Source organism: Pleurodeles waltl, chromosome 4_2 (genome assembly GCF_031143425.1).
Source record: "Pleurodeles waltl isolate 20211129_DDA chromosome 4_2, aPleWal1.hap1.20221129, whole genome shotgun sequence".
Lineage (NCBI taxonomy): Eukaryota > Metazoa > Chordata > Amphibia > Caudata > Salamandridae > Pleurodeles > Pleurodeles waltl.
This window is the reverse complement of record NC_090443.1, coordinates 395,404,682-395,419,230: the sequence shown is the minus strand read 5'-3', so window position 1 is coordinate 395,419,230 and position 14,549 is coordinate 395,404,682. Positions and strand designations below refer to the sequence as shown.

The 14,549-nt window shown below is 44.7% G+C and overlaps 1 protein-coding gene across 5 annotated transcripts in view; it reads left to right on the top strand.

The window, feature by feature from the left end:
* RALGPS2 (Ral GEF with PH domain and SH3 binding motif 2) overlaps nt 1-14,549 on the top strand; it is an 812,647-nt gene that overhangs the window by 668,714 nt on the left and 129,384 nt on the right. For all 5 annotated transcript variants that reach the window (XM_069231548.1, XM_069231547.1, XM_069231545.1 and 2 more), the window contains 2 exons: nt 5,782-5,887; nt 6,909-7,001. In XM_069231548.1, coding sequence (XP_069087649.1) covers nt 5,782-5,887; nt 6,909-7,001 — 199 coding nt within the window. The remainder of the gene's footprint in view (nt 1-5,781; nt 5,888-6,908; nt 7,002-14,549) is intronic.

Sequence of the window (14,549 nt, the reverse complement as noted above, 5' to 3'; positions counted from 1 at the left end):
CATCGATAAACATTAAATAGGGGTCACTGGCATCTCCCTCCGATCAACAGAAAATGTCAGTCCTTGCTTCTTTGTAACATATGCATGATTTCTTTAACACCCAAACCCATGACCTCTCCATCCCCCAATTATGTAATGCACACCTGAGCATCTCCTTTCCGAAAGAAAGAAATATCCGGTGTGATATTACCTTCCGCCCAGCTTGAATAACTGTCATCATGCCTAAGTATCAAAGGGCACTAGCTATGCCAGAGATTAAGAAATGATTCTCATCTTTGGGGTTTGAGATGACCTGTCCTTGGTGCCTCCCTCCCCTGATTGAAAATGAGATCTAGCCAATCCCTGAAGTTTTTTTCATGTGCTTACTAAATACTGTCTCTATGCTGTGGCTAGGAGAAGTGTTTTTTTTCTGGTCGAGTTATTCATGAAATTGAGTGGGCTGGTCTTTCAAGTGACCTACTTCTGTCAAAGGTGGCATGACTGGGAAATGCATGCGGGAGGAAACATTCAAGAAGTTACTAATGAGCGGCTTTCATCCCTGCTTTCAGAAGGCTTATCGCTGCTTTGAAGTTTTTGATGAATGGCAATTCCCCGAAGACTTGCTTGCCAGCTTTTATTTGTAGCTTTAATGGTGTGCTTCTGCACAGGGCTCCACGCCAGGCACTACAAGGAGCTGAATCTTCTAACTAATTGTTGCTTCTGCCAGCAAATTTAGCCTGCTCTCCACCCTGAACAAGAGCCTATGCTTTTCAGGATTCAGTTTGTATTCTTCTGGCAACATGTAATTTGCTTCTCCGTGAAATAGGTAATCACAAATGTAGTTCCTTCTTTGTTTATTACAAGTGTTACGTTTATGTTCCAGTTAACCATTGACTGCTAAAACAGTGAATTCAAATAGTCTACGGAGAAAGAGAATCGGGGTTTATTGCAACAAAATCCATTAACATCTGGTGTTGTACTTCTCACTTTGTAAGTTGGAAATGTCTAGCGGGGTCTCAGCCAATAGACGTTTGCCATTTCTGTATACTTGGAATAAGCTGCCTCACACACAACTATGTCTCCCTTTTCTCCTGATAAGAGACTTTCAGAAGCCTCAGATGTCTGTCATGCAAATGTGTGTACCTGCATAAATATGTGTAAGTGTAACGCAAAAAGATTTTAAGCATGTGTCTGGCCTACCAGCACTATTATGGATGCCATGAAATTGTTTTATTTCCTGGCTTCTTCTCAGGACCTGTTGGTCCCCAAAAGAGTGGCTTATCATCCCTGCTTTCACTCCCTTCCTTGGATTCTGAGAGATCTAAATTTCCTACACTAAGAACTGTATTTTCACTTCTCTGTGCCTGAAGCACAGCATCCAGTAGTTTCCTGCACCAGACAGAAGTGTCTTACATTCGGCTGTTAATGCACTTGAGCACATTAAGGAAGACATTCAGGTGTCTTGATTCAGCTGTCTGTAACTAAAGCGGGTCATCCTGCGTTTACCACCTAAGACTGTTCACACACTAATGTCCACTTAAGAAGCAAGATCTAGTCATGTCACAGAACCATCCTTGCACCCTTTTCGAAGGGAAAGCAACTGTGTTTGTCATTAAATGGACAGGCATGAATATTAATTTTGCTAATGGCATGCTTTGTTCTGAAAAAGAAAACTATTTATCCAGTAGTTAATCCCCCAAAAATGGTTACCCTAAAGCAGACTTTTTATTGCTTTGCGTTGTATACATCTGAGCACCAGAGTTCATGGGAAAAGGCACCCCTGATGCTTGATTCAATGGTAGGATCAAAAAGTTGAGACAAAGCCAGTGACTTATCCAGTTTTCATTTCAGTTAACCCTTAGAGCACCAATAACTGGCAACCAATGCTTGTGGTTCCTCTACCATTTGCAGAATGTAAGGTGTCAGAAGTATAATGGCAATGCAGGGTTCTATACTTCAGTGCTTGCCTTTAAGCAGTGCTTCCTGTTCAGGGGTACTGTTCTAACCCTTTCTCAACTTTTCCACTACCCCTTGATTATAAGGGCTGTTCAGCTTTTGGAAGAAGCATTCGTTTCCGTGGCCTCATGGAGCACCAGACCTTTCACTCTGGCTGAGGGAAGGAGTGAGAATTTTACCTTGCAATGCAGATTTTCCAATCGCCATACTAATAGCAGAGAACATGGGCTTTAGGTAGGTAGATGCACCACCATTCTTGCTGCTCCTTTCAGTCTCCGCAGATGAACACTTGGAGTACATGACCCACATCGCCATCTGCCTATTAAGTTCGTGGTATATGTTGGCAAGCTCAGCATCCCGTCAGATGTTGTACTGCATGCTAATTGGGTTTACATTTGGAATTAGTTTCTGTTCTTATTTTCAGGGTGGCTGTGCTAACCCCCAGTGGAAGAAGGCAGTTTACCCAGTTGAAAACCAGTGGAGCTTATTTTAAGTAGATGTTCTCGAGAACATGATCTTTGTGTTCTTTATGCTAGCGTAAATTCCAAGATCAAGTTGTAAGGACAGAATTCAGTGGTCAGTTGCCTAAGCTTCCCTGAGTCCTATGACATCCGTTACCCAATGAAGAGGATTGTCACTGGAAAGCCAAACAACATGGAAACAGGGAAAGAAGGGAAGGAGTGTGAGAAAGGCTGAAGTTTACGGCACACCTGTAATGCGTAAATCAGGTAAATTTAGCTAGAGTTATATGGAAATGGAACATCAATATTAACAGTTCTTGTTCACTCATCACCTTTCTGGCTGAGGCAGCTGGCCTGCAAGGTGTTCGCAGAGACACTGTCATATACTCAGGAACACACAGAAAAGTAAATAAGTGTACCAGATAATCACAAAGAAAACCCTCCCTTAAAAGCTAAGGGTTTTGGAGTACAAAAATGTACAGGGAACAGCAAGAAATTAATAAAGATGATCATGTGGGAGAAGCCATTCTAGTCAAGCAGCTCTACATCCGGCAATGCTGGCAGGCTTCAGGAAAAGATCTCTGTTTAAGTTTAGTGCTGATTTTGTAAAACTTGATTTGTGATTGTGTTTATTCTAGCAGACTTCATCTCAGCTTAGTTTTGTCTAAACTAGAAAACCCCTACCTCCGCAAATGAGAATAATTTCAGATTGGACCTGATGATTAAGATTCAATAGAGCACAGATTCATCTCCCACACCTGTATCTAAGTCTCCACACTAGTCCAGACTGCCATGATCCAGGGACGTGCTATACAAAAGCATGCCGACAACCTTTGTGAGTCTGTTTAAAACACAGCTGCATCCCACATGAACTAAGATTCACTGGAACTTCCGTGGACATGGGAGAATCTAGCTGATGGTATCTTGATCATTTTATGTTAAGTCGAAGGAGGCATCTTTTCAGCCGACTGTATCTTGTCATTGCCACACTAGTTAGATTGGTGCTGTATGCAATTTCATTGGGCAGTTTCTGTTCTCCAGGTGATTACTGTAGGATTATAAATATGATCACATTCCTGTAAAATTCATCATTATGGGCAAGAAGGCACTGTGTTTTTAAAGACTTTCTATAGCTCCCTAGAGTATTTGCCTCCACTACAGGAATACAACAGCAGCAACATCGGTAGTAGAAAGATATTGGTTTAAAAGACAATATTTTGCCACAAAATCTGTCCACCCCTCTTCCTCATTTCCGTAAAATAATGTATATAATCCACCAGGAGGGTGGAAGAATAATAGTTCGTCATCATGTAAGTTGTATCACGGTGCAGCAAAAGGAAACTGGGTGGCTAAAAACAATGTTTCCAAACTATTGCTAATGAATACTCAAAGTTAATTTGCCACTTTTTTATAATTTCTATTGGAATTAAACCAGCAGTACCAGTTATTCTCTACTTCTAAAATGACAGTACAGCTTTGATTTTCTTGGAAAAATGGAAACACACATTGATATGTTGCAACTCCCTTTAGATGTTGAGCTCCCTTCGTTTCATGATCACAAAACTTTTATATTGCATAGGAGATTCAGGCTATAAGCATGCTTTGGGATGTATTCTTCTGCCCTCCCATCTACCTGCTAAAGCAATGGGAGTGGAGCTCTGTGCTTGGAAAGCTTCCAACCTTTAGGATTACTGTAGTTGGAGTAGTATGCCCAATCCATTTCACATGCCTAGGGCAGGTAAAGATGGAGGGGCTGTACTTGAGGACTTCCCCTTGCTCTGAGTGATGGACTTGGAATGGTGCATTTTGGAATTTAGAAGCACTGAGCAGCCAAGTTATGTCTGGGTGATGGTGTAGGGAGCTCTGTCACAGTTCTAGGAATAGAGGCATGTGTCAGAGTGGCATCCTTATATAGGGAGAAAACAGATTTGAGTGCTTCAAGGTGTCTAAGGAGGACCTAAAATGGAAAATAAGGGATCTGAGCTCCCATGAGTGACAGAAGTTAGAATTTGGCCTCTGAGATGATCCTTAGGTCACACAGATGGGAGAGTATCCCTTGGAGGACGCCCAGTTGAAAGAGTGGTAGAAATGGATTTCCAGGTAAGATTGCTCAGCTTTAGGAGTGTTAGAGGTGAATAAATGTTGAAGAGAACACAGAATGGTTTAAGTAGAAACCTGTGGCAGGGGATATTGCAGACAGCTGAAGTAGAAGTAGAAATATTATGGTGTGACTGCAAAAACATTCCCTTTGTGATGCTGTAGAAGTTTAAGGGTGTGACCAGGTATAGCCTGGCCTCATAGGGGTAGAAGTCAACATTCCCGCCAAGCTATCCTCTTACCATGAAGTAGTCTGCTCACTCAAAGAATAGTGAAGTGGCGTACTAGGGTAAGTACTCAGTTTGAGGAGTTGCAGGGATGACTGGGTTTCCTTAAGGCTGCACCGATTTCAAGTATGATGAGAAATTATAGATTTGGAGCACTCTACCTGAGGAAGCCCCCAGTCTATAATTTAGGGGTGAATTCCTTTTGATTGCACACTGCAACGCAGGCTTGTTCACAGCACTTACAAACACAGGTGAAGAGTTCTAACTGTTATTGCTGCTTTAACGTCGGTGTCCTGCAAGGGCTTCGCTTCCATGATTTCCCCCCACAGGTAGAAACCAGAGTGCGAATCACATAGAAGTAGTCCAAGCCCATACCCGACTTTATTTAGGTGAGGTCCATTAGAGTGGCTCAGTACCTGATCACACATACTTTTGGTTTCCTTGTGTTTTTTTTATTGGTGTTATTTATTAAGAGAATTCACTTGTGATTGTTATCATGAAATTCCAAAACGGTGATATCACTTACTCGTATGGACTCAAAGAATTTTACTGTGTCATCAGGTACTAGGTGCAGAAAAGAGACACCATTAATATTTTCAGACACTTCTTATGTGATCTGCACCCTTGTTTTTGTCTGTGGTGCTTGCCAGAACAATGAGATCTGGGAATGTCCTCTATATCTTGTTTGTAGTGCGATTGCTAATGCATTTTAGATGATAAAAGAAACATGCCACAGGTGGTGAGTCTGTGCTGTTTTCTCACATGTGCATGTCCTGTTTTGATCCTTGATCCTGGAAGCTGCTTCCCTTCCTCCTCTTCATTCCTCCTTTGCCTTCCCAACTATAGGTCATTCTCTGTCATCATTCACTCGATTAACTACCTCACTAGCTTTCCTTTCTTTGCTTTCATCACTGATGCTAATCTCTAGCTGTAATCTAGCATGCCACTGTAAAACCAGTGGCACTAAATGAATATGTGGAGATACACATTCCATGACTCTACAAAGAGTAAAATGCAATGCGTCTATTTTTCTGTCTGCTCTTGTGTTACTGATATTTTAGTTCTGCGGAGTCTGAAGAGTTGGCAGTCCATCTTTATCCAGGAGCTGTGACGATCCAAGGGGTCCTTCGGAGGAAAACCTTATTGAAAGAAGGCAAAAAGCCCACGGTACGTGGACTGATCTTCACGTAGGCAGTAAAGTTGCTAAAGCTGAATGGAAGACCGCTGTGGTTGTTTGACCCAACCCACTCTCAATCAACGTTGTCTCTTGAATGAATGTGTGCTATTCATTACTGACACAATTCCTCAGCTAGTACAATTTTTGGATTGTACCTTTGGTCCCGCCATTGCTTCTCTCTGCCTCCAATGCCTCTGTATTTTAGGAATAGAACAGGCCAATAGCTGTGCTAATGTATCTCATTCATGACCTGCACATACCTTAGCCAAGGTTTGTCAATGGTTATCTTTTGGGTTACCAGCTATTCCGTTACAGCTGGCCCACAGCATCTTGTTCCCACCCAATGCTATTCCAAGAAGGGAAACTAAGTCACAGACCTGCCACTGCACCACAATTGTGACTTACAGAACTCACTACTGTTTCTCTTCTGGATAACAATATATTTATGCTGACTATTTGCCCTTGACTAAAACCTACAGCACACAACTTTTCTTTTCTTTGAGGCCCACACACAGATCTGTCAATGCACCTCAGTCCCAACCTACAGTGCAAACTGATATGATATATATGCAACAGCACACTACAGTTTCCATTCAGTAGTGTCCTGTAGCATCATCTTCAAATCCCTCACCCTGTGAAGGATAGTCAAATGAAATCCAAATTGCTAGTCAGTGTCTCACCTGCTACACCATCAATCCCACACAGTTAAGTCTTATAGGTCCTCTTTTATGAGTAGCAGCTTAAGCTCCTCAGGCACACAGAACACCGGAACCCATGCCTGGCAGTTTTGCCAGGGCAAACGTACTATAAGCATTTGTTTTGAATTCTTAACCCTCGTCCCCTTCCCCCGAAACATGTTGTCTAGTTGTGCTAGCGTGTTCATTTATTTGATTTATTAATTAACATTGCATTGATTGTCAATTAGTATTTTCTCTGTAGTATGGCTGTGTCATACATTGAAGTGATCAGATCAGCTGTTTGTAGCCTTATGCACTTTTTTTCTGTGTGCAGGTAGCATCTTGGACCAAGTACTGGGCAGCCTTATGTGGCACCCAACTATTCTACTATGCTGCGAAGTCTATAAAAGCTACAGAAAGAAAGCATGTAAGTACTTTGCAATGTTTGCCTCACTCCCCTTTACCCCATTCCTCCCCCCACGGTGCTCCCGACAACCCCAAATCGCCCCTCCCCAAACCCACCCCAACCAACAGCATAATCTTCACTTTCTGATGGATAATTACCTTTTGAATATTTCCAGGTCTCGAAATGTTGCAGTAGCTCTCCTGCACCAGTGAGTGACATTTGCTCCACTTAGACATCGGTTACAGAAAAAATGTGACAGGTCTGGTTCCATATGATTGCAGCAGTGAGGCGGGCAAATTGCTACCTCTTGGACCAATGGATACTGTAAACTACTTGGTGCTACAAAATGACAGTGTCTTGACACCTCCGCAGAAATAAAGATAGTGCGCTGCGCGGCCCTCATCTTCTGAGGGTGCCTCTTTCCATGTGGTCCTGAGGCAAGCGGCAGAAGTTTTAGAATTGTCACTACTCGTGGTGGAGTCTAACTCTTAACATCTTGAAGGAGGTAATAGAGCCTGTTTCAGAGCATTGTAACTCTGCTTCCATTTCCTTCCCTTACCCCGTTAGGCAGCTTGTGTCAAACTGACTTCCTCGCTGGTTTTAAATGGGCTAATCACCTTTCTACGAGCTGGCTCCAGGTGATCAAGCCGTTTTGCCCTTGCAATCCTTGCATGAAAGCTTGGTAGTGCTGGCCTCCTCCTGTTCCAGACAGAACGTAGATGCATTTCCAGCTGCTCTTTGAGACAGAGACTCTAAGAAACTGGATGTGGTGGATATAAAGGTATCTGCTATGGGGAGTCTTTACCTGCGTTCTGAATCCTACATGTTTGCTAGTCTGGTTCACCCACGCATTATTGCAAATGGCGAGTGTTGGACTCTCCCCTTTCTGCAGGGTCATCCCAAACTTTTTGACTCCACCATCCTGTTTTCTGAACCTGTTTGTGTTGGCTTGAAGTACTCTGTGCACTTTACCACTGTTAACCAGTGCTTGTGCTTGCTTCTTTAAACATGATACAAATGGCTTATACCCAATTGGCACATTTCATTTACTTGTAAATCCTTAGTAAAGTGTTACTACATGTATCCATGGCCTGTAAATTAAATGTTACGTAGCCCTTTAAACATGTCTTAGGCTAGCCAGTATGTGCGGTTTTAAACTGCCAATTCAATCTGGCAATATAAACCTTTTGAAAGGCATAAACCTTCCTTTTTAATGCATATGTCGCCCATGGGTTAGAGCCCTAAACAGCCCAGAAACCAGGGTGCAATGTATTCAAAACATTGGACATGTACTTTTCGGTTTTACATGCGCTAAAAGTGAAAAACCATTAAATTAGTTTTTCACTACTGCAAGACCCGTCTATTTCTTAGGACAGCATTGGGTTACCTTATTACTCTTAATAAGTGATAACTTTCAGTTGGGAACAAGTAGTAATTTCTAGTTTGGTGTCTAAAGAATTGTAATTTAAAGCGTTGTTTCAAGCAACCAATTCGTAGGGTGCACTTATCACCGGTGAGGGTATCCAGGCACCTAGTAAGCTGCATGGTCCAGCCGGAGGACTCAGTCGAAGAGCCAGGACCTAAGCTATCTTCTGAACTCCAGGATGGAGGGGGAGGACCTCAGGTGGAAGGAGAGAGAGTTCCATGTTTTTGCAACCAGGTAGGAGAATCCTTGTCCTGCTTGGTTGCACCTGCGGATGCAGGGGGTGGGGGTGAGATAGAGGGAGGTGGGTTGTAGGTCTCTGGTAGGGTGGTGTAAGTTCAGGTGGTGGTTTAGGAGCTGGTGCTAGGTGGTGAAGGGCTTTGTAGGAGAGTGTCAGCAGTTTGAATTGGTGTCACTTGTGTACGGGGAGCCAGTGGAGGTTCTTGAGGTTTGTGGATATGTGCATGCCTCTTGGGAGGTCGTGTATGATTCTTGCTGCTGTGTTCTGTACGTTTTGGAGTTTTTTTTAGTGAGTCTGGTGTAAAGGAGGTTGCCATAATCCAGACAGCTGGTGACGAGGGCTTGTGTGATATGTCTGGTGTTGGTGGGGAACCACTTGAAAATCTTGTGTAAGAGGCTGAGGATGTGGAAGCAGGTAGAAACTGCGTTGACCTGCTTCTTCATACTTAGTTTGTTGATGATGACACCCCTCGGTTGCAGGCGTGTTCTGTGGGTGGGGGCCGTAGGTCTAATGGCCACCATGAGTTTTCCCAGGCAGAGGTAGAGTTTGAGTAGCAGTGCTTCGATTTTCTCTGTGTTGTGCCTGAATCAACACTCCTTTATTCACTCAGATATGCTGCTCATGCAGAGTTGAAAGTTGATCATGGGCTTAGTGCAGTCTTTGGAAAATGAGAAGATGAGCTGCTTATTGTCTGCGTAGGAGACAATTTTCAGTCCATGGTTTCTCACAGTATTGGCCAGTGGGGTCATGTAGGCAGTGGTCTTTTTAATGGTAAAGTCGAATTGTAGTAATAGTTGTAAAAATGCCACTTTCAGGAAGTTGGTATTTTCTTGTCCGAACCATTTGGTACCTGTATACTTGGTCACATGACTAGGTGTAGCTGTTAGTTGGAACTGTCTACTACCACATTTGCATATCTCAAAGGCTCTGCCTGAGCACACGCAAAAAAGTTTGACGCTAGTCTTTTGTGACCCCAGACAAGCTGTAGCCAGAGCATGGAGGCAGGAAATTCCAGACACCAATAGTGGCAGATTCCATCAGAACCTTCTACTCAAAAGCTGGCACCAGGTTATGAATATTGGATCCTCAGACCCAACTCTTCAATACACTCCTGGACCTGTGGAAGACTAAAAATGATTGTTGTGCTGCTCAACAAGGAGGACTGCTACTCTGAACCACTGCTGCTTGAGTGAAAGGACTGGTCCTGCATCGTGATCCCAGGATTCCAAGGGCTAGTTGGCTTGTCTCCTCATCAGAGCCTCAGAGACAGAAAAGGCTCCAACCACCTTGAACAAAACACCTAGACTCTATGCTGTGAGTCCTATTCCCCCAAGTGGTGCCACCCCAGTCCTGGACCCTTGGACGTGAGCCTGAAAGTGCCCTGCTAACCCAGCTGTGGTCCTGTGGGCAGAACTGATGCAGCTCGCCATATCTCCTCACAGTTCCACTTCAGAACTGATGCAGCTCGACATATCTCCTCACAGTTCCACTTCAGAACTGCTGCAGCATGACGCATCCCGACTCAGACCTTGCGTTGCAGACCATAGTCTCCTCGGAGCCACTGTGTGCAACGCATCCCTGACACAGGCCTTCCTTCGCAGACCATAGTCTCCTCTTAGCCGCCAGTGTGCAACGCATTCTTGACGCAGGCCTTTGCCTCGCAAGTCCCTCATCCATGGTATTCTCAGCGATGATGCAGGACTCCACATCTCACTCCTGCAGGTTCTTCTGAACCTCTGGTAAGCGATGCATCATTGACACAGGACTGAGCATTGCAAGCCTCTCGTCATCAGCATCTTTGACAATGAAGCATGACTCCACATCACAGCCCAGCAGCTTCCTCAGAACCGCTACTGCGTAACACATCTGTGACGTGGGATTTCGCAACACACTGCAGCCAGGATTTAAGAAACTTTTTTCAGCTGGCCTGACTTAGTCCCTGTATCCTGCCCGTGCTAAATTGCAGTCGTCCTGAACTTGTGACTTTGTCTTGGGCTGGTATAACCAGACAATCTTAGTTGGTACTTTTTTTCTAGGCACCATTGTTACTTAAAGGTTTGAAATTGCATACATCCATTCCTACTGATTAGATTTTTGTTGTTTTGATTCAAATAATGTAAGTTTACTCTTTCTAAATTTGTGTGAGATTTTTGTTGAGCTGTTTTTTTCACTTTATTTGTTTGAAGTGCTCAATAAATACTTTACACAGTGACTCTTAGATAAAGCTGACTGCTTCATGCCAAACTGCCAGATTGTAAAGCACAGGTTAATTTGGAGTTTGCTTGTATTTCACCCTGACAAGAATTGTGTTTGCTGGTCGAGTAGGGTGTTCCTACAACGAACATGGTAGTATCAAGCCTATTGGAACACCTGAATGTGCAGAACTGGTCTGATATGGCCAGGAAAGGCAGAATATTGGAGCAGGCTTAGACATTGCATATTCAGTGATCAGGGCCATGGGTTCCTCATTAGCTCTATGGAGATATGTCTGGTAGAGGACCTCTGGCTTCTCAGAAGATGTGCAAACAAGCCTCATTGACATACCATTTAACAACACCTCTGTTCAGAGATAAATATGGTTAGGCTCTGGAGAAGTTGACGGTCAGCAGAACAACTGCCCAAAGACTTCCATAAATGGTTGTAGAGGAGATTCTATCACAAGGGAAGCCCTTCTGCCCACCACCTGTAGTGGCCACAGTTGTGATGGACCTCTTTACCTTAGGATTTACCTTAGGATATGGTGTGCATCAGGTGGAAGTGTAGATCAGGGGCCCAAGATTTCCGAAAGAGGAAGTTCGGCACATCAGCTTGCTTGAGCTGTGGGCAATTCTCCTAGCCCTGATAGCTTTCTTGCCTTTCTTTCACATTGATGTGGCATCTGAGCGGGTGTGTGGGGCAGGAGGTGGGGGCTTGGATGGCTTGGGTCACATCTTCTCTGGCCAGCAGCTCTGAGACTCTGGCCCTGGGTGCAAGGACACAGGATCTGGCATGTCACCAATCATGTGGCAAGCTTTATAAACACCAAGGTAGACAACCATAGTTAGCGTCATCTTACCAACCACAAGTGGCTTCTCCATCCCGTAGTAGTCCAAGACATCTTCACCCTTTGGGGTGGACCTTTTTAGAACTCTCAAGAATATGCACTGGACACATTTCTGTGTCCTCAGTATATGTTGCAGGTAGGTTCAAAGAATGGCTTCACCACACATTCCCTCTCGCGCCATACCCTTAATTCCTCGAGACCTGTGGAAGTTGCGCCAAGGCCAGGTCCATATTATTCGAGTTGGCTCAGACTGGCCAAGAAAGGTGTGGTATGCACACCTGGACTTAACACTGTGTCTTCCACTCAACGTACTTTTCAGAGCGGACTTCCTCTTCCATTCCAAGGGGCAGGTTCTGTACTGCAACCTTTAGGACCTCATCTTGGAAATTGCGCACGGACACATAAGCTCCTTTCAGCTGCTGTTGGAGTTGGTTGATGGTGTCTTATCTTGTTTCCTCTCCACAAAGTTGATAGTGGATAATTGATGAAAACACTTGTTTGCATGATGTACAAATGAGAATGTGCGTCTTTTGAAATCATGCCTTTACGATGTGTTACATTCTCCCTATCTTTGTCCCAGCAAGGTTATACAGTGGCACAGTGAAGGTTACGGCTTATATTTGTCTTCCTGGTCAACCTTCCTTGTTTAAGACCCATAGTTTCTAAAGTGACTAAGGTAACATGTTTGCACTTTCTCAATTTGTCATGCCTCTAGGGAACCTTAGTATGGTTCTGATGTTCTTGATGTTGCCTAGTTTGAACTTTTACATTTCAGCCAGTTGCAAACTGTTTTTGGTGACCATCACCTCAGTGCTACATTTAATTGTGTTGCAAACACGGTGTCTGTCTGCCCTTTACATGGTTTTTACCAAGATATACTGTTTCTGAAGAGTAGATCAGCTTTCCTGCCCAAGGTTGATACCTAATTCCACTTGGGACAGCCCATTATTCTACTAAATGTATATCCTCCGCCCCATCCCACCAAGGAGAAGGAGAGATTACATTACGTGGACCCGCGCCGTGCAATTAGTTTCTACATCGACTGAATGTAGGAGTTTAGATCTGCTGACCCAGCCCTTTGTACGATAGGCAGGTAAAAAAAAAAGGCAAGTTAGTTCCGAAAAATACATTGTCATTCTGTATTGACAATGTCCTTTTTTGGACCACCTCTGTATCATCTGCTATGTTCTTGCTAAAAGGGAGCCACTAGAAAGAACTAGTGCTAATTCCACCAGAGTGAACCAACTTCAGCACTGGCCAGAGGATTTTCTGTGGAAGAGATTTGTCTCACTGCAGCATGAGCTTCCCTTCAAATATTTGCAAAGTGTTTTTGCTCATATTCACAAGTAAGAAGGGATGGCCATTTAGCTTTTTCCATGCTGCAAGATTTCCTGCTCTAACGTCTCCTTCAGACCTACCACCTGCGAAGATGGACACGCCATACTCTGATTCCATTGGTTTGGGGAAGCCAATTGGGAGGCAATGGTCGGAGTCACTTAGAGCTCCGAGCCCTTCAAATACCTCCTAGCAATTGCCTGCCTGAACACTTGTTTTATCTTGGACAGTTTGCAGGTAGGTAGGCTGAGGGTAGATTTGACCGAGTCTATTACAAATCCTAGGAATTGCAAAGATTGGCAAGAGGGGGGAGAGAGGACATCTTCTCGTTGATTACAAACCCTAGAGACTCCAGTAGGTTGATAGTCATCTGCAAGTGCTTGGAAAAAGTGCATCCCCTTGGGGACAGTAGCCATTGTTTACTGCCCTCTGACCCCTAAAACTCCCCTATATCTAGGATTTAAGGGCCTCCCTGAACTCAGTTCACCAGATTCCTGGCAACCTAACAAGAAGAACGACTGCTTAGCTGAAGCCCCTTGCAGAAAAGAAGGAAGACGACAACTGATTCGGCCCCAGCCCTACTGGCCTTTTTCCTGCTTCAAAGAATCTGCAAAAGAACAGTGATGCATCCAGCGGGACCAGCGACCTCTGCCAAGCTCCAGAGGACTGCCCTGCACCCAAAAGGACCAAGAACTCCCGTAGAAGAAGAAACCGACGACTAAGGACTCCCACCTCACTCTGAATACATGAGTCCTAACTACGCCCACAGCACGTGTCCAGGTGGCCCAGCCAGCTAGAGAGGATCCCCAGGTGGTTCTGAGCAAGTCCCCATCCTGGGTTGACCTCTCCACCCTCCATGACGATGCCTCAAGAGGGAATCCCGAGGACCCCCCTGACCGCGAAAGCTCCTGACGAAGAAATCCAACGGCTAAAGACCCACTAAACCCGCAGCCCCCAGGCCTTGGAGAAAACGCCAATGGTGCAGCTGCGTTCAGGAGGCGGTCCTCCTCCCTGCCCAGCCTTTGGCTTTCCAGAGACGACCCCCTGGACCCCGCCTGCAGGCTTTGAGTGACCCCCAGAGTCCCCTCATAGAGAATCATTGGTTACCTGACATCTTGTTTGCATCCTGCACCCTGCTGCCCCAGTGCCGCTGAGGGTGTATGTTTGGCGCCTACTTGACACACACCCCACACCCCAGTGCTCCTCTAAACCCCCAGGTCTGCCCTCAGAAGACGCGGGACTAACCTGCCTGCAGATCTGAAACCGAGTGCCCCCAGTCTCCATAGGAGCCCATGTTAGTTTTGCCTACACTTTGCTCTCTGCACCCGGCCGGCCCCGTGTTGCTGGTGGTGGGTGTTTGGGGTTAACATGAATCCCAACCTGTGGTTTTTCTAACCCATGGAGACTGGAACTGTAAGTGTTGTACTTTCCTGTAAAACCTTTCTTCCCCCCAGGAACTTTCTGAAAATGGTGCTGTTTCTATTTTTAAAACAGATTGTCAATATTTCAAAAACTGTGTGACTTATT